The sequence below is a fragment of the Colius striatus genome, chromosome Z (assembly GCF_028858725.1).
Source record: "Colius striatus isolate bColStr4 chromosome Z, bColStr4.1.hap1, whole genome shotgun sequence".
Taxonomy (NCBI): domain Eukaryota; kingdom Metazoa; phylum Chordata; class Aves; order Coliiformes; family Coliidae; genus Colius; species Colius striatus.
In genome coordinates, this window is record NC_084790.1 from 88,007,236 (window position 1) to 88,026,391 (window position 19,156).

General features: G+C 48.2%; 1 protein-coding gene across 4 annotated transcripts in view; it reads left to right on the forward strand.

Moving 5' to 3' along the window:
• Window positions 1–19,156, forward strand: part of WDR7 (WD repeat domain 7) — a 151,154-nt gene that overhangs the window by 109,963 nt on the left and 22,035 nt on the right. For 2 of the 4 annotated variants that reach the window (XM_062017940.1, XM_062017943.1), the window contains 2 exons: window positions 126–208; window positions 7,347–7,446. In XM_062017940.1, the coding sequence (XP_061873924.1) occupies window positions 126–208; window positions 7,347–7,446 (183 nt within the window). Of the gene's footprint in view, window positions 1–125; window positions 209–7,346; window positions 7,447–8,586; window positions 8,625–9,260; window positions 9,416–19,156 lie in introns of those variants that run through there. The other 2 variants (XM_062017941.1, XM_062017942.1) reach the window with 2 other exon arrangements.

Sequence of the window (19,156 nt, forward strand, 5' to 3'; positions counted from 1 at the left end):
GTGTTTTAAAGTCAGATATCAAAGGTGCAGTCAGGCACAGAAATCCACAGCTTTTACCTGCTGCTCTACTTTATGTGACATAATAAAAGTTCTATGTCAAATGATTTTTAACTTCTGTTTCCAAGGTCATGGACATCATCATGTATTGCCTGGAAGGATCTTTAGTTAAGAAAAAGGGTCTTCAGGAATGCTTTCCAGCCATCTGCAGGTGAGCTCTTACTTCAACACTACTGTAGTGTAAATTGTGGGGTCACCAGCAGGATTCATTTCTTACTTGAGAGTGAAACAGATTTTTACATGATGCTTGCCTTTTAAAGCAACAAATGTGAAGAGTGTTTTTAGCTCACCTGTAAGGCTTTGTGGGCTTTTAGTTCTCTGCCACACCTGACAGAGATGTGGATCAGAGAGAAAAAGCATTAACAACGTCAAAAAGGGGGAAAAGATTATGTAACCTCATGATTCAGCAAGGCATGCTCTCACACCAGGAGCTGAGCCAAGTACCAAAGAAACTTTTCATTCATAGGAAGCTTAGGCCTGACTCCATTTTCTCCTCCAAAACATGAACTTATTTCCTTTATGGCAACAACTAACTGCTGTAACCCACCTAGTAGCTGGCAGGAGGGCTTAGTTATTGCATGAGTTCATCTCTTCACCAGGCATTTCCAAGTCCTGCTGAGCTCACGGGTTCTCACAGGCATGTAGTCATGGCACCCCATAGGGAAGGTCTGTGAAATGGAGGTAAGAAACAGAAGGCACCAAGTGCCTTCCTGGAACAGAGCCTGGCTTTCACCACCCTGTGGCTGTCTCCCAGGCATTTGGCCAAGGAACCAGGCTGTGCTTCACAACTGTTGTTGCAGGCAGTGAGTAGCCCCCTCACCCTCCTGGCAAGAGGCTGCCCTCTCCACCCAGGTTAGAAACAGTTTTGGGATGCTGGTGCTGGACATTGATCCTCACAAAGTGTAGTGTGGTCAGTTGGAGCTGCCCTGCGCTCTGCAGTGTGTGGAAACAGCCTGGGCAGCGTTGGGAACTCTCTCTGTGGTGACAGGCAGCTCAGTAAAACAAGTGTGACTCTGCACAACACCACAGGGAGGGGGAAGCGTGGTGGCTCCTGCCTCCCTTTGTTCCACTTCAGCACCATGAGTTGTCTTTGTCTTGGGATAGTTCTACATCACTCTTAAAACAGTACTTTTACATAGTAAAATGTGATTTATGAAATGGGAACATTTACAGTGTCTTTAGACAGTGATAAATACCCCAGTTAAACTATTAAACTGGGATGGCAAATTAATGGCAAAAATGGTCATCATCTGCTGACCATTAAGTTTTAATTTAATAACCTATTAAAATATTGAATAGCTTCAAGAAAAGTTGTCCTGTTGAAAGGTAGGATATGGGTAGAGATAATCCTACTTATTCCTGATGCTTTAGAAGGCTTGTCTTAAAATGTAAATGAAAGGGAAAGAGGAAATCCGTGCAAAAATCTCCCCATTGCTGTTGTATTTTTATAGTGCTACCTTATCTTGGAGTTTTGTTAAATTGCCTGTAATATTTCCCATTCCATATAGTTACAGACATAGTAAAAATGATGCAGCACCCCACTGATGTGATCGTTCAGCCCAGTGGAAATTTTCATCCGATTTTAGCAAATGGTGAAATCTCTGGAGAAGTTCCAAGTGGAAGCACCATGACACAATCCTATTGTTAATTCTTTTAATAACCCCTGCTCTTTCTGCTGTACTGCATTAGGGTAACATCCTCATCAGAAAGCTCAGGCACTGTGGCTTGGATGAGTGGAGGTGAGGTGGATGCAGAGCTGCTGAATGACAGAGCCCAGAGGCTGGTGATCAGTGGCACAGAATGGAGTTGGAGGCCTGTGGCCAGTGGAGTTCCACAGGGATGGGTTCTGGGGCCAGTCTGGTTCAACATCTTCATCAACCACCTGGGTGAGGGGACAGAGGGACCCTCAGCAAGTTCCCTGCTGGCACCAAACTGGGAGCACTGGCTGATGCACCAGAGGCTGTGCTGCCAGTCAGTGAGAGCTGGGCAGGCTGAGAGTTGGGCACAGAGGAACCTGCTGAGGTTCAATAAGGGCAAGGGCAGAGTCCTGCAGCTGGGGAGGAACAACCCCCTGCCCCAGGCCAGGCTGGGGGTGACCTGCTGGAGAGCAGCTCTGCAGAGACAGACCTGGCAGTGCTGGCTGATAATAAACTGCCCATGAGCAGCAACGTGGCCTCGTGGGCAAGAAGCCAATGGCAGCCTGGGGGCATCCAGCAGAGTGTGGGCAGCAGGGCCAGGGAGGTTCTGCTCCCCCTCTGCTCTGCCACATCTGCTGAGGCCTCATCTGGAGTCCTGTGTCCAGTTGTGGGCTCCCCAGCTGCAGAGGGACAGGGAACTGCTGCAGAGAGGCCAGTGCAGGGCCAGCAAGATGCTCAGGGCACTGGAGCATCTTCCTTGTGAGGAAAGGCTGCGGGACCTGGGGCTGTTTAGTCTGGAGGAGACTGAGGGGGGAGCTCAGTAATATTGACAAATATCTCCCTGGTGGGTGTCAGGAGGTTGGGGCAGCACTTTTTCTGTTGTACCCAGTGACAGGACAAGGGGTGATGGGATGAAGCTGGAACACAAACAGTTGCATTGAAACATCAGGACAAACTGTGTCAGTGTTTGAGTGAGGGAGCCCTGGCCCAGGCTGCCCAGGGAGGGTGTGGAGGCTCCTTCCTTGGAGGGCTTCAAGACCCACCTGGACACGTTCCTGTGTGACCTGATCTAGGTGGGACCTGCTTCTGCAGGGGTTGGACTGGATGAGCTGTAAAGGTCCCCTCCAAACCTACCATTCTGTGATTCTGTAGTTCTGTGGTTACCTCTGTTGTGGCAAAATCCTTGTGGTGCCCCAGTGCCGTAGCTCTGCCTCCTCCTCAGATGTGATGGCAGTGCCTTGCTGATGGCTGAAGCAGCAAACGTTGGTCGGTGCCTCTGGGAAGTGACGTCCCTGTTTCAGCAGGACGTGGCTGGGAGCAGCAATGTGCTGAGTTAAGGCTGCTGATCATCATTCCTCTGGGGTTTTCAGCCTTTCTTCCTCTTGTACAAATGACGCAGTCATGCTGCTAATTGCTGTGGGCATGACTCAGTCCTGATGGTGGCAATGACGTAAATCCATCACCGTGGGTATTTTTGGGTCTCATATCTTACAGCGTGTGATTACAGTGTCTAGTTGCTTTTCTCCCAAGTGTTCTTCATCACAGAGGAGGGTGCTGCCTCTTGGCATGCCCTGTGCAGACCTATATCTTATCAAAGGGGAATAAGTATCGAGGTGCAGTTCAATGGATAGGAAATATTGATGCATTCATTTAAAATCCTGAAGGATAATATCAAAACCTGCAAGATTCTATCTGACTGGAGCATTTTCCAGCTTCAACAGTCACACTGCAGCCGAGTGGTCCCTGATGGACCATGCTTGGGCAGGTTCTGTGTTTAGTGCAGGCTGCAGAGGTACAGCAGGCTGTGTAATGGCATCCTCTCACCCAGGAAGACAGGTTACATTTGAAATAACAAGTGGTTCACGTGGCTTTTTACTAAGGAGGAGTCTTGCAGGAAAAGTGAGAATGTCCAGGATTGGGAAAAACAAGGTTGTACAAGAAAGTTTTAGATTATTTCTGGGGTTTTGGAGGGTATAATTGAAGGAGAGACCATGAGGTGCAGGTGCTGTGTGAATGCCCAGGGGAGCACTGGAGCCTCGTGCTGCAGGAGGGAATGTGAAAAACTGGGATGTGAGGTAAGACTGAAGAATAGAATCCCAGCATGCTGGGGGATGGGAAGGGCTCTGCGGAGCTGCTGCAGCCCAACTCCCTGCTAAAGCAGGTTCCCCTCACTGAGGGGGCACAGGAACGAGTCCAGGAGGGTTTGGGAACCTCCTGAGAAGGAGCCTCCTCACCCTCCCTGGGCAGCCTGGGCCAGGGCTCCCTCACTGAAACACTGACACAGTTTGTCCTGATGTTTCAATGGAACTGTTTGTGTTCCAGCTTCATCCCATCACCCCTTGTCCTGTCACTGGATACAACAGAATAAAGGAATATCCCAACCCCCTGACACCCACCAGGGAGATATTTGTCAACATTAATGAGCTCCCCCCTCAGTCTCCTCCAGACTGAACAGCCCCAGGTCCCGCAGCCTTTCCTCACAAGGAAGATGCTCCAGTGCCCTGAGCATCTTGCTGGCCCTGCACTGGCCTCTCTGCAGCAGTTCCCTGTCCCTCTGCAGCTGGGGAGCCCACAACTGGAGTACTCAAATTATAATCCAGAACCCCGTGGCTACTGCACAACACTGAAGTTTGAAATTAAGCCCTAATGAAGCCATGTTGTTAATCAGCACCTCATTTGTAAGGGACGTTCAGCATTCCACCTTGTGCTGCTTCTCACTTAGAACATTTCTTTTAACAAAATTAATGTTTAATCGCCCCTCGGATATTTCAGCAGTCACTAATTGAGGGATAAAACAGCTAGATGGGTCTTTACTGCGCCACTGTGTTGCTGCTGCTGGGTTTTCCAGTATCAGCCTAAGCCTGAGCCAAAAGGGCTGATGCCAAGAGGCCATGAGGCTAAAGAGATGACAGCTGTTAGTTTAAGGAGTGGTTTTGGGGTTTTTAGAAAATTAAGCTCAAAACCATCTATTTCCTTGCAGCTTTCTCCTCCCAGCCTCCTGTCATTGTGTAGTCTGATGGGTTCTTCTTTTCATAGTAAAAAAAAAGCTGACTCAGCGTTCTGCTCTGCCTAAATGGGCATTTAAATGCAACAAGAAGAGAAATGCTGTTTGCTTACACGTGTTTGCTTACAATATGTGATATTCTCTTTCTGAATCTGTTGGAGGAGGCGAGTGGACTGTGCCCACTCAGTAGCGTAACAGAATTAACAGGGATGTAGGGCATTTTATACAGAAACTCTCTGCTGTTTGTTTTACTCGTAGTGATCAGTGTGTGTGGTTTATGTGAGTTTGCATATGTAAGCCTGGATTTGCTGGTTATATAACACAGACCTAAAAGCAGCCCCTTCCTGTTCACCTGAGGCACCGTTTATTCGTGCAGGTGTTTTGCAGGTTGACGCAAAATGGTGAAAAACGTGATTTCTCCCCTGTTACAGTGCCTTGCCTCAGTCACCATGCAGGGCAGGCTCAGACCCAGGTTTGCCCGCAGCATTATCCCTTTTATCTTCTGCTTTCTTCTCATGACTGGCTCCTGCCTCTCCTGCTCCCTGGCTGTTTACCAACGGCTTTTGATTTTTTTCCCTAAGCATCCCTTTTTGTCTTCTGAATAATAAATGAGAAACTATTATTATTACTATTACTCAATAATAAATAAGTTATGTGGCCACCACTGACAAAAGGAATGTGAAAAGCAGATTAATGGGGCAGATGCAGGCTGCAAACAACGGTAGCACAGATGGTGTGTTGCCTGGAAATATTTCCGTGTCCCAGGAATCAAGGAATCACAGAATGGTGGGGTTGGAAGGGACCTTTAGAGCTGATCCAGTCCAACCCCCCTGCAGAAGCAGCTCCCACCTAGATCAGGTCACACAGGAACGTGTCCAGGTGGGTCTTGAAGCCCTCCAAGGAAGGAGCCTCCACACCCTCCCTGGGCAGCCTGGGCCAGGGCTCCCTCACCCCAACACTGAAACAGTTTGTCCTGATGTTTCAATGGAACTGTTTGTGTTCCGTCTTCATCCCATCACCCCTTGCCCAAGAGAAGGGGCTGTTCTAAAGCTGCCCATCATCCCACTCGTATGCTGTGGGAAGGGAGGGCTCTGTGCTGGCCACAGCCCCTGGCAGTGAGGGACAGCATGTCTGATGGCTCGTGGGCTCTCCAGAAGGCCTTTGCTGTGTTGGCTGGCTGTGCCATGTAGAGTGAGAGTTAGGTAAGGAAAGAATTGATGTAGCTGTCATAGGTTTTGTTGTTGTCTTGTCTTCTAAAGCAGGAATTCCCAGCAGAGCCACCAGGTCCATCACCACTGGCACCTTCCCCTGGGTCTTGCCTGAAGTCACCCACGTCCCTCTGTGGCAGCACCAGTGTCTGAACTGGGGATGCTGGGGCAGGGCACCGCAGCTCTGGGCACCCAGAGGGCCAAGGGACGGGGCTTACCTGAGGCCAGGGATACCACAGGGCAGGAGGTTTGTGGCAGGTACCCTGGGGAGCCTGAGGGGGAAACTGGAAGCAGCAGGCCAGGGAGGGATGTTGGGCATGGCAAATGGCTTTGTGGATGGATGGATGGATAGGTGGGTGGGTGGACAGGGATGCAAAAGTGCATGAGAGCTGCTTAGTCATGCCCTTTCTCCTGCACCACAACCACCAATTTTCTTTCTTCCTCTTTATTCTTTTTCCTGTAACACCATGTTTCATGCTGTTTTTCTTCCTGACTACCCTCCTGCACAAGTGCATCCCACCTGTCTGAGGGCAGTTACCAGAGCACTCTGGGAACCCTGAAGAGCGAGGAGATAGGTCATTGTAAGGTTTGTTGTTTGAAGCCATAAATATCGTCACCAACATATTTTTATAGACTGATTCTCTGGCAGACTTTGTTGTGGTAAGGTTTAACTGTAACATTAACATTTCATTGGACACGCAGGCAGCAGTTTTCACAGGTCTGCTCTCCCTTCTGTAAGAAGGCCCCAAGATATTCCCAGAGATTTGATTTGGAAATACATATTTTGACTGTCTTGTGTTTCAAGGTGTAGAAATTCCTTCAATTTTGCAGTTGTTTGAATTGAAATTGATGCCACACAGTCACATTAAGGGCTACTGCAGGCTTCTGGGTTCCTTTTCACCTGAAGGATGCCCCTCACAGAATGGTAGGGGTTTGCGAGGGACCTCTAGAGATCATCCAGTCCATTTAGTTCCCTTGGATTAGAGAACATGTGATGAATTTTGAGTTTGCATATTTTTCCCTACATTTTCTCTCCTTCTTCCTCAACTGGTTTCCAAAGAGGTGTCCCTTGACATCGTTCAGGGGGTTAGATTGTCACATTTGACACCAGACATCCAGCACTGTGGTGTTCTGCTGAGTGACACACATGGACATTAAGGGACCTGGTGATTATCACAGAGATTATTCCCAAACTCAGTGGAAGTGTTCAACACTGTGCAATAAAAGTAAGCAAATCTGTTGTGGTTCTGCAGCAACATACCAGACACCAGCTGGCTTTGTTTGCCAGGTGCCAGGTATGAACACGAGCCGCTGGTGGGTTTGTAAATCACATCTCTGTTTCAGCACTGATGTTAATTACCCAATGGCATTGCAAATTAATGTTGACATCACATGAGCAGGTCAGATCTCACCTGTTACTTGTTCTAACGTTCAATGCAGGTTCTACATGGTCAGCTATTACGAGCGGAGTCACAGAATAGCGGTGGGAGCTCGCCATGGTTCAGTGGCCCTCTACGACATCCGGACGGGGAAATGTCAGGTAAATAAATCACTGTGACTTCCTCCCTGTGAACGATGCGAGTTATTGAAAGGAAAAAGCAGCGAGCTCTGCATCAGTTGACATGCTGAGCTGCTGGAACATTATGGATAATGCTGAGGAGATCAATAGTTTAATGAAGGACTCAAAGTATATAGAGCCCTACTGTCTTCATTCCCTGGAGCTGCATGGGTGCCACAGATGGGTTAATAATGAAAGCCTCCAGTTAGGTGATACCCCTGCTCTGAAATAAATGAAAAACCTCGTTTTTAGAAGTCAGGGTTGATAGCAGTAATACTTATCTACTGTAGAAGTCAGAGAGAACCCCCACTGACGTGGGTTCTTCCCCTAGACCTCTTCTCTACAGAATGCCATGATGCTTATGTTTGAGGTGTTTGCAGTTTTCTGCTGTTAAAGAAGATCTTTTCTTACCATTTCCCAGTGACCTAGAAGAAGTTTTCCTTAAGGACAGTGCTGAAATGAGAGCTTGGAATTAACATCTAAATGACAAAGTGTTTGCCTTATCTTTTAGAACAAGCTCATTGGTAGTGTTCTTTATGCCTTGTACGATCTGAGTAGCTGTTACTTCCTACTGAATGGCAGTAGTCTGTGTGTGAAGCTTGGATGAAATGCCTGTATTTGGGATCTGCCCTATTCATGGGTGTGGGGGGTAAATATGGGGGGTTTTTTAACGTTTCTAAAAGCTGTTTCCTTTAGCCCTCACAAAATGTGTGTTATAGAGAAGGTAGCACAGGCTTCTTCCTGATAGATCTGTTGGCAGAAGCGTGTGTTTAGGTGGATGTGACTACTTTGCTTTCTGCTCTGAAAGTTTGGGGTTTATTTCCCAAATCTAGTAGTTGACAAGATCGTATGTTCCAGTGTCTTTTCTTTCACAGCCATCCTATGGAAGCTAAGATGGCCAGATTTATGTTACAAACAGCTGTATAATGCAGGCAGGTAGAAAAGACAGACTGATCTGTCTTGTTTTAGCTTAAGTCATTTGGAACATGATTTATTAATTTAATGGGCCTACAAGAGCTGCTGTATGTTGGTATATCTGGTGTCACTGCACACCTTTACTGACCCACTCTCCTTGCCAAGCTGACCGCTCTCCTGCAAAGCTATGCATGTCCCTCTTTCCAGATAGGTTTCCTTGATTGTCTGTGAGGAGGCTGAGCAGGTTGGGTGACACCTTTCTCACCGCTTCATCCACTGGTGTGCTGAAGCAGCAGAACATCTCCCACAGGCCATGAGGAGATGGTGCTCACCATCCCTGTCAGTGAGCATCCCCGCACTGCAAACAGGGAGTGCAAGGTCCAGATAAGGGTGAGAAGTCTTGGCATCTCAAACTAATGGCTAATTTCTGATGCTGTTGGAGAGGGAGAGGTGCAGAACACAGCTACACGCTTACATCTCTGTTTTCAGAGCGCAAGGAGAGCGGTGGCAAAACCTGTCTTCCATTTAGGAGCAGCATTTAACCAGCGCTGTCATCCTCTCACTTTTAACTTTGTCTAATTCATGCTTCAGCTACTGAGCTGGCTCCGAGGTGAACAGAGGAGTTTGGCAGTGTATGGGGGCAGTTCTGGCATGGCTGCCTTTGCTGTTTGAGTTCTGGGTAGCTCTGTAACACATCTTACACAGCCTGGTGACGTGCAGCAGTTCGGTAGAAGCCCGGAGGTGCTGGTGGCAGGACAGCAAAGTTGCCTTGCAGCTGGAGCTAAATCTTCCATGAGAATCACCACTCTGGCTCAGTTTGCCCTTGATTTGGCAGGCAAGCTCAAAAGCCTTATTTTTCTCACCTTTACATTTTCCCTCAGTTCCCCAGAAGTGGACTCTGTGTAATACCCACCAGCTGCTTGAAGGGGATTGTGCATCGCTGGTGCTCGCCAGCCGTGCCTCCAGAGCACGCTGCCCTCTGTGACAGCTGGCAACCTGTTCTCAGAGGCTCCTGGCACTAACTCCAGACTTCTATCAGGCAATTGCCGTGTTGGTGAATATTCACAGCACTTCTTTTCTTGCTTTCATTGTAAGCTTCTGCACAGACCATGGAAAGGAGAGGTGGGTATGAGCGAAGGGGCCTTCAGGATAATTCAGGCAGGGTCCTTTGAAGATTTTGTTGTTGTTCATGGGACAGAAAACTCTGCTGAGTGCCAGATCAGTGATTATTAGGGGGCAACGCCATCTATTGGATACGGGTTTCTTCTGCCAGATCCGACCTTTTCAGTTATTTCTCACGGTTGCAGGTTTCGGGACTGCTCAGAAGATGTGAAAAGGCTTCAGGATCGTGGAGGGGGGCGGGGGGGGGAAGGTTTTGAAGTTGGAGAAAAGCCTCAAATTTTAAGTTGCTTTTTTACAAAAGTTGAAGTATTTCTATGTGTTTCCTTTCCCACCAACTCCATCCCAAACCCCCCTCACCTCTGCGGTCCCAGGGACTATCAGGGACCAGCAGCTATCAAGAGTGTTTTGGATTAAAAGCTCTCCACCAATTAAAGCATTGCAGCTTCAATTAAAACCATGGCTTAGAGAAAAAGATGCAGGAGTGGAGCATCTCCCTTGTGATGAAAGGCTGAGGGAGCTGGGGCTCTTCAGCTTGAAGGAGACTGAGGGGTGAGCTCATTCATGTTACAATGACACATTGTCACTAAAAAATGTTGTTCGTCATGTTTCTCAAAAAGCTGAGTGAACAGGGGGTTTCTCTGAGCTTGCCCCAAGCTCCCTGTGCTTACCTGTCTCAAAAATGAGGTGATTTTAACGGCTTGCTGTGCATTGGAGGACCATGCTCCAACAGCCACCTGACTGACGGTCATTAGACTGTCCAGGAGGGAGCCTGTGCCCGTGTTGATGTGCTCCCATTCCTTTGGGTGCCATACAAAAATAGGCAATCCCTTCTGGAGATGGAGGAGGGCTTTCTGCTTCCTTTTTTTCCTTGAACTGCACATCTGTTTTCTTCCTACTGTGTAGCATCTCTGCTCTGGTGCTCCAAACTGGAAGCATGCCTTTAAGGGCAACATTTCTCATTTCTGAGATCAAGGAAGCAAGTTCTTGTGAGCTGGGGGAGCTTGTGGGAGCCTTGTTTGAGTCACGTCTGCTGGGGATCCCTCTGTGCTCAGAGCTGCAATCAGGGGTCTCAGGGAGGGCAGGAGGGCAGTCAGGCTCCTCATCCCCAAGGCGAGTCAATGGTTGCTGTAAGACCTGTCCTCTGGCTCAGTGCAGAAGTGAGATGAGTTCCTCACTCAGATCTTTGCTCCCAGGCCCAGAGGGTGTGCTGCACGGGCAAGGGGTGCTGCAATGGCACCGACACCGGGTTACTCAGGAGATGCCTGAAGAAAACAGAAATCTCCATAAAAGAAAGAGATTTCTTTGCCAGCAGTTGCTTTTGATCTTGTGATGTTTGGCTTGAATAATTCATGAAAATATGATCTGGTAACTTGGCACTGTGCATACTAACATAGCTATGGTGATGGAAATAAAGCTGAAAGTGATGTTTTTTCATATCATGCAGCCAGAACGGACAAATAAACAGATAAATCCCCTTAAAGTTCGGGTTCTGTCGGGATCTGAGCAGTGTGGGTCTTGTGTCCCTGAAATGATGTCATGGATTGAACAGTTTATAGCTGTTGAGAGACTCCGTGGTGATTGTGAGCAGCAGAGCAAGCTGCTGGCCTGAACAGTCCTGACCAGGACGTGGTCACTTCACGTCTCCACTCTGGCTGGAACGGGGCGGCGATCAGGGGGATTTCATGATCTGCTGAATTGAAAAGGGAGGCATTTTAAACTGAGATAATAGGAAACAGGGACATTTTGCATGAGTTTTTTCCTTCCTGCACGTGTTTAGTGGGGTTTTTTTTCCAAGAGAGGTGGTAGTGGGAGCTGACAGAATTGCATCTGATGATTAACAGAATGATGGATGCCAAGCGTCCCCTTTTTCCAACAAACAATAAATCAAACACCTGTCCGTGGTCGGGTGGGTTTTTTTTCCCCAGTAAAATTTACTGTATTAGTATAACTTATTTAACAAGGTGTCAATTATTAATACTGCCAGTAAAACGCTGCCTGGAAGCCAGCGTTAGCTGCGTCCCAGTGCTTGGCTGCTGTGCCGCGCTGCCGCTGTTACAGGCGTGCTGATTAGCACGTGAACTTTACCTGATGCTTTAAAAGAGATAACTGTTTAAAAATTTAAGGTGTGTTTGACATTTCCGTCTCGATTTCAGGGAAATCTCTTACTGGTTTTGGAGGGCAGGGAGTTGGTTTTTAAAGCACGGAAAGGCAACGGCAGTCGCGGCCCCTTTGTGTCGCAGCCCGTTCCAAACGCGCGTCTTTCCTAATCCAGGGGGGCTTTTGTCTGTGATCTAATGTAGAGCTCATGTCCCCCATCTTTCTCTCCTCGGTTAAATAACGTATTAAGTGTTTCCTGAGCGTTGTTGGTGTTGGCAGTGCCCAGGCAGGGCTGGGATGGGTTTGGTTTCCAGGCGGGTTGCGGGGAGCAGAGCGGGCAGTGTCCTTCCCATGGCGGTATTGATTCGCCCTTCAGCTGTTTGCGGCGCAGAGAGAACCCGGGGCCTTGTTGTTGATTATCTACACAATGTCTCGGTGAACAGTATTGACCCGGTGCCGCTCACTGCCTGTGGCTCTTGATTTTTCACACCGTCTCCATGACGCTCGTAATGAAACACACGATCTCTCCGGGAGCCGCAACCGCGGAGCCGCTGCCTCCCCACAGACGTTCCCCTCCTGGGGACAAGGTGCTGGAGACAATCCAGGTTGTCTCTGTACCCCGGTGTAGTGTGGCCCAGGTCGCTTTGCTGGATGCCATCCTGTAGGAACACAGCTCCTGCAGCTCTGCTTTGTGGCTGCCAACAGCGCAGGAGGGTGACGCGATGCTGTGTCAGCTCCTGGGAGCAGGAGAAAGGATTCGTGAGGGGTTCAAGGAGAAACAAAATGAAAGAAGAAGGGGGGAAAAAAACCCCACAAACCAAAAACCGACCCACAAAAGTACTGTTACCAAAAGGGAGACAAAAATGGCAAAATGGCTTTTAAATTCATGGAATCACAGAATGGTGGGGTTGGAGGGGACTTTTAGAGCTGATCCAGTCCAACCCCCTGCAGAAGCAGCTCCCACCTAGATCAGGTCACACAGGAACGTGTCCAGGTGGGTCTTGAAGCCCTCCAAGGAAGGAGCCTCCACACCCTCCCTGGGCAGCCTGGGCCAGGGCTCCCTCACTCAAACACTCAAACAGTTTGTCCTGATGTTCAAATGGAACTTTCTGGATGCTTTCGTGATGCTTTGATGGTAAGTTCCCAAATGATTCTGACAAATTGAGATATCAAACCATTTGTATGGGTTTAATTCTGGTTTTCTTTCCTTTGAAATCCATTAAATTGTGTTTTACTATAAAATGTGACCTCCTGGAGGAGATTATGGGGAGGGCTCCTTCGCAGTAGTTTTGTGTTTTACACTAACGTTATTTTACACTGTGCTTTGGGTTATTACTGTGAGTGGCCACTACAGGGGCATTTCTTTGGTGTTTCATAAATAGCACTGTTGCATGTTCAGCCATTTCTACAAATAACTCACTGGTGGGTGTCAGGAGGTTGGGGCAGCACTTGTGTCTATGGTATCTAGCAACAGGACAAGGGGTGATGGGATGAAGCTGGAACACAAACAGTTGCATTTGAACATCAGGACAAACTGTGTCAGTGTTTGAGTGAGGGAGCCCTGGCCCAGGCTGCCCAGGGAGGGTGTGGAGGCTCCTTCCACCCATGTGGACACGTTCCTGTGTGACCTGATCTGGGTGATCCTGCTTCTGCAGGGGGGTTGGACTGGATGAGCTCTAAAGGTCCCTCTGAACCCCACCATGCTGGGATTCCATGATTATAAATGCAATAGGAACTCTGTTCTGAAGCTTAAATGAAAATCCTTTCAAATACTAACTAAGCTTTCACATGCTTCTAGGAATGAAGTCATACAGCCTTTACTATTGCATCCATTCAGTGTTTTCCATTGCTGGAGAAGTAGCAGGTTTGTGAGCAGAATGTTTTCAAATCCTTGGTGTGCTGAGACAGGGGATGGGAGGCAGAGGCCCTGCAGGAGAATCCCCCAGTCCAGTGGTGCAGAGCAGCCCTGTGGGAGATGCCAGGCCCCCTCTGCACCCAGCCAAGTCCCACATTGCCCAGAAGAGCAGCTTTTTCCCTTCTTTCAGCAGTGGCTGGTGCCGCATCCATCAGCGTGACACCGGCAGTCTCCAGCGTGGCGTCGAGCCCGTCAGCCTGTGTTCATCACGGGTGATGTCTTTCTCAGGAAAGCAAAGTTGTAACAGGAGGGAGCTGATGAGTGGCAGCTGCTGGGCAGGGAGAGTGAAGGGAGGGGAAGGGAATCGCTGTGGTCAGCGGGCCTTGCCCCAGGGCAGGGCACTGGAACCCAGCACCGCTGTGCAATGAGTGGCTTCAGAAAAATCAGCTCGTCTTGATCTTCAGTCTCTCAGTAACGGAAAATCTGCCAAAATCACAGAATCCCAAGGGCTGGAAGGGACCTGCAAAGCTCATCCAGTGCAGCCCCCTGCCAGAGCAGCACCACCTAGAGCAGGGCACACAGGGACTCATCCAGCTGGGGTTGAATGTCTCCAGAGAAGGAGCCTCCACAGCCCATCTGGGCAGCCCCTGCCAGTGCTCCCTCACCTCAACAGGGAACAAGTTTGTTGTTTTGGAACCTCTTCTGTTCCAGCTTGTCCCCTTGTCCTATCATTGGCCATCCCTGAGCACAGCCTGGCTCCAGCCTCCTCACACCCACCCTTGATGCATTTGTAACATGAATGAGGTCACCCCTCAGTCTCCTCCAAGCTGCAGAGCCCCAGCTCCCTCAGCCTTTCATCACAAGGCAAATGCTCCACTCCCTTCATCTTGGTGTCCCTGCACTGAGCTCTCTCCAGCAGCTCCCTGTCCTTCTGCAACTGAAGGGCCCAGAACTGGACACAATATTCCAGATCTGGTCTCAGAAGGGCAGAGCAGAGGGGGAGCAGAACCTCTCTGACCTACTGCCCACAGCCCTTCTGGTACACCCCAGGCTGCCATTGGCCTTCTTGCCCACGAGGGCATGTTGCTGGCTCAGGCTCATCCTGCTGCCCACCAGGACTCACCACAGGGTGTTGATTGCTTCTATTATCAAAGCTATCTTTTGTTTGTAGTTTTGACTTTGCTTTAGCTTCAACCTCTGACCCAAGTCCTGTTTTCCATTTAACTTTTAATTTGCATAAGAAATTGTTAATTTGTTTTGTACATGTGAGTGCTGCAGACCTGTGGCCAAAGTGCCAGAATCACACCTGATAACCTCAAGAGATGAGACTGCTCCAGGCCAGAGGAGGATATCCTCTACCCTATATCCAGCCAGCCCAGGCTACTCTCAAGGGTTGTGCCTTTCAGGTTTTTCCTCCCCAGTCCCTCTCAGTGTTCTCTTCAAGCTCCAGCAGCAGCAGCAGCTTTTGCATGGCTTTTAGGTTAAGACAGGTCCTTTTGGGACCCCAGGAGAAATGCACCGACTCAGCAGTTTTCCTGTTTACAGCTGCATTCCAAACCACATTGATTAACCAGCGCTTAATCCATCTAACAGCCAACCTGCCTGTTACATACCATTTCGCTTTCTGCCAGGGATGTGTGAGAGTGCACCAAACACCTTTCACAAGCCTTGCCACGTGAGGGTTTGGGCTTGGATCATCACAGCCATGCGTTTGTGTAAGCTGGCTTGATGCATGCTGTTTTCTATACAGCTACATCATTGACAGTGTTCATGTGATCTTTATAGAAACGTGTCCTTAGTGCTGTTTCATATGGACCATACCATTCTTGGGGGCCATTTGCATCAGGTAAGTGGGCCTATAATTATTCAGGTCCTTCTCTTTGCTATTTAAGGTACCACAGGCTCTCTTCCTTTCCCTGGAACATCCCTGTTTTTCGAATGACTGGGCGGTTATCCATGTTAATGAGCTGTGAGCTCTTTGGCTGCTTCACTCAAAGCTCATAGCTTTGCTGCAGTTATCACTACAACATCTTACTTGTGAAGCCTTTTATTTGGAAGAGCAAATGATTCTGATGTGATCTCTTTTGCTTGAAGAAAAAAATCATCAGTTTTATTCTGACAGCATCTGGCAATGGGTATAAATAACTCTTTAGTCTTGTACATTAGGTCTGGTTTTGCCAGGAAATAGACATTAATTATCATTTCAGTCCACCAGTGTCTTCATGTGTCTCTTAGAGGTTGCAGCTGAGACCTTGAAATGGTCTAAATGCCATAACAGAGGTTTGGTGTTGGAAAGGGACCACAGATTTGCTGTTTTGCTGAACCTAAATGCCTAAAGTGTTATTCTGAACTGATTGTTGTGTTTACATCAGGTTTCACAGCCTGGTAAGCCTGAGCAGCTAATGCCCAAGAGGTGCTTCTGTTTGTTTGTTTCTACTGAGGCCACATGTCTGGTTTTGAGCTGAGCTACAGTTCTGTGTAGGCAGGCAGGGTAGCTGCCCCTCTTGCAGCTGAGGTGGGCAGTGACTGGTTTTTCAGGGATAATGCCAAAAGGTATTGCCAGAATGTGTTGAGGCTTTGTGAAGACTTTCCAGCTGTCCAATCAAAATGCCAGATGATTTTTGTGTTGCATGCTTGGTTTGACCAGCAACGAGCTTCCACAGTTGTCTGGAGTGCCAAGAGAGTTGGCAAAGGGGATGAGGTGGGGTTGGGTTGGGTTGGGTTGGGTGTGTGTTTTTAAGGTAGTGGGTATAAAATGCAGCAGTGACTTTGTGCTTACATGTGGTTTGGCTGGTAGAGTTTCTGTTTTGGTGCTCTACCTGTGTCAGCCCAGGAAATTTTCCATTCTGCTTGTTCATGTGACTTTGGACAAGCCTCCTCAAATTTCTGTTTCTAGGGAAAAGGATGGGTAGCTGAGAGGGGAAATGTGTGGCTGAATCATCTCTCCATTCTTCACGGGCAGGTTGTATTCAGTTTGCAGATTACTCATGCTATGCTCAAAAATGAAAACCCAGTACAAAATGTTTACAGCCTTATTCTGTGCCTTTATTCTGTTTTGAAAAGAATTAAAGGGCTGAATAACAGCTTGAACAGAAAGGCAGCTATGCCATCAGCCTAATGCATGTGTGTGCTTATGCTTTTCTCCCTCTGTATGATCTCATCCTGCTTTTATTCCGGATAACAGAAAGCTGCCTGCATTTAAACAGACAAACACTTCCTGGCAGTTTTTCTCTCGCTGGTGTTTGTGGTTATGCACAGGTTGTCCTTTTTAGGCTGACCTTTTACTGGTACAGCTTTAGGACCCAGCCTGGTTCTCCCTTCATGGAAGACAAGGAGCGAAACAGGTCTGTGGTGGGGTGGTTCTGTGTCCGCCGACCTACTCAGTACCAGAGAGGTGTAGCAGACATGAAGGGTCTGTCCACTTCAGCTGGGCAGTTCCAGCAGGGTCTGTGCAGTCAAAGCTTTCTAAGCGTATGCAGAGCTGCCTTTAACAGAGTCATAGTGATCAGGTATTGCAAAGGTTAAGCTTTATCAGCTGCACAAAGAAAGGTTTGAGGTTTCATCAAAAAACTTCCATCCTCACAACCTGTCGACCACAATTTGATGATGATTATTGATTATTTCACAGCCTTTCACTCACTCTGGCACTGCGGCCAGCCTTGATATACAGATAGGGCTGCAGTCCAGCTAAAATAAGACTCCATCTTGATAATGGACTGAGATGAGATACTGTTATTTGATAAAGATAATTGATGTTTCACAGTGAATTGGAAAGCAGTTCTGAGCGCAGCAGATCTGGGGCTGCTCCATCTGCAAATGTGGCCTTTGTTTACAAAACACAGCAGAAGACAGACCGTTAAACCCCCTTGGCCACGGCACTCTGCACCAGACGCCCTGCTTCGGCAGGGCTGGCCATCCCTGACTAAAAATAAAACACTTAAGCCCAGAAGCAGCGTCTGCAATTTTGCAGTCGCAGTGAAGTTTCCTGAGCGTGTCCGTAGCTTAGCACGCTTCTCCCGAGGCACTCTGGAGAGCCCGTTTCCTCTGCTTGCCTTGCACTCGGTGATTTATTTCAGGTGACCTGGCATCTGAAAACCCTTCTCTTAGTTTTTAGCATTTATACTGAGATTGGGGAGGCTCCTTCCTTGGAGGGCTTCAAGACCCACCTGGACACGTTCCTGTGTGACCTGATCTAGGTGGGACCTGACTGAGCAGGGGGTTTGGACTGGGTGAGCTCTAAAGGTCCCCTCCAACCCCACCATTGTGTGATTCTATGATACGTGGCACTTGAACCAGCAAAATGCTACTGGAAAAGATTGGGATGTGTCAAGGGAAAATAAGGCCTAGTTTATTCCTAGGTTTCTTCATTCTCCTGGAGTTTTGTCTGATTAGTTTAAAACATAAAGCACACTCGTGGTCTCTGATCCCTGCTCTGGTGTTGACTTACACATGTGCAGCTCCCAGTTTTGAATTGATTAAAGTGTCACTCCTGGCAAGTTCCGTTCGCCCAAGTTCTTTCAGTCCTGTTATAACCTGTGTAACCTCTAATTAAGCAATAGGAGATGGCAGGGAGCAGGGTTATCACGAGCTAATGACACCCCAAGTGTGTTATGTGGCACGAGGTTCGTCTGTGTGCTGCTGATCCTCGGGGGGAGTGATTATCTAATGACAAACGTGCCACGCTGCTGCTCTCCGAGGCCGAGCTTCCCAACGCCATCTTTTCCACTGGCTTCACAGACTGACAGTTTTGAGGCTTTCTGAAGTGACTGGCTGTGCAAAGCCATGACCCAGGAGATCTGCTTCGTTCTCGTCTTAATACATTGTTAAAGGGACACGTTTATTAAGAAGATGGGGGGGGGAAATGCATCATCGTCTTTGCCAGGCTGGAAGCAGTCTCGGCAGGTTGGACATGGTCAGAGGTTGATGATGAGTTCAAACCAAATTAGTGGTATTTTGCATGATGCTGTACATTGACATCAACTTCCAGTTGATATTCCTGCCTGCAGGGGTGCAGTAATACAGAAAAGCAATGATACTTTGCTTCAAATTGAACACTAAATCGATGTTATCAGACTGTAAAGGTGCATTTCAGGTGAACAGATTTTAGGATGGGTGTTTGTTGATGGGTTTGGAACAAAAGGGAAATAGTAATGTCTGAAAGTTGCTTAATAATGCTGTGCTCTTCAGGGTCTCTACAGCTATTTCACAGCCCAAACTGATTTTGTGTCATTATTCATTAATCCCAGCCACGGTCATCTGAAAGAATTAACTCACCTAACGTTCTTTCTCTGGGGGCTTTTCCTCAGTGTGCAGGTAAGCAGCAGGAGTTTCATTCAGCTTGTGTAAGCCACAGAGAGAAGTGTGAGCTCCTGCATGAGCTTTTCAAGGATCTGTTTCTCTCGCTGACTCTCCGTGGAGCCCAGAAACTTGGGATGGGTGATTATCTGTGTGAAAGTTACGTAGGTAGATTCTTACTGGCTAACAGAGTCCATACCAAAATCCCTCAGTTAATTCATACTTACCAACTGTTTGGTGAAAACCTTTAGTCAGAGCATGAGGACTAAAGCTGCCTGCTGCTGCCACATCTTCTGCGCCTCTGATCAGGGTGAGAGGTGGAACCTCTTTCAGAAAATACATCTTCTGCTCTTCCCACCTGCTCTTCCCAGGCTGAAACTGAACAAGCCCATGAATCTTTTATGGGAA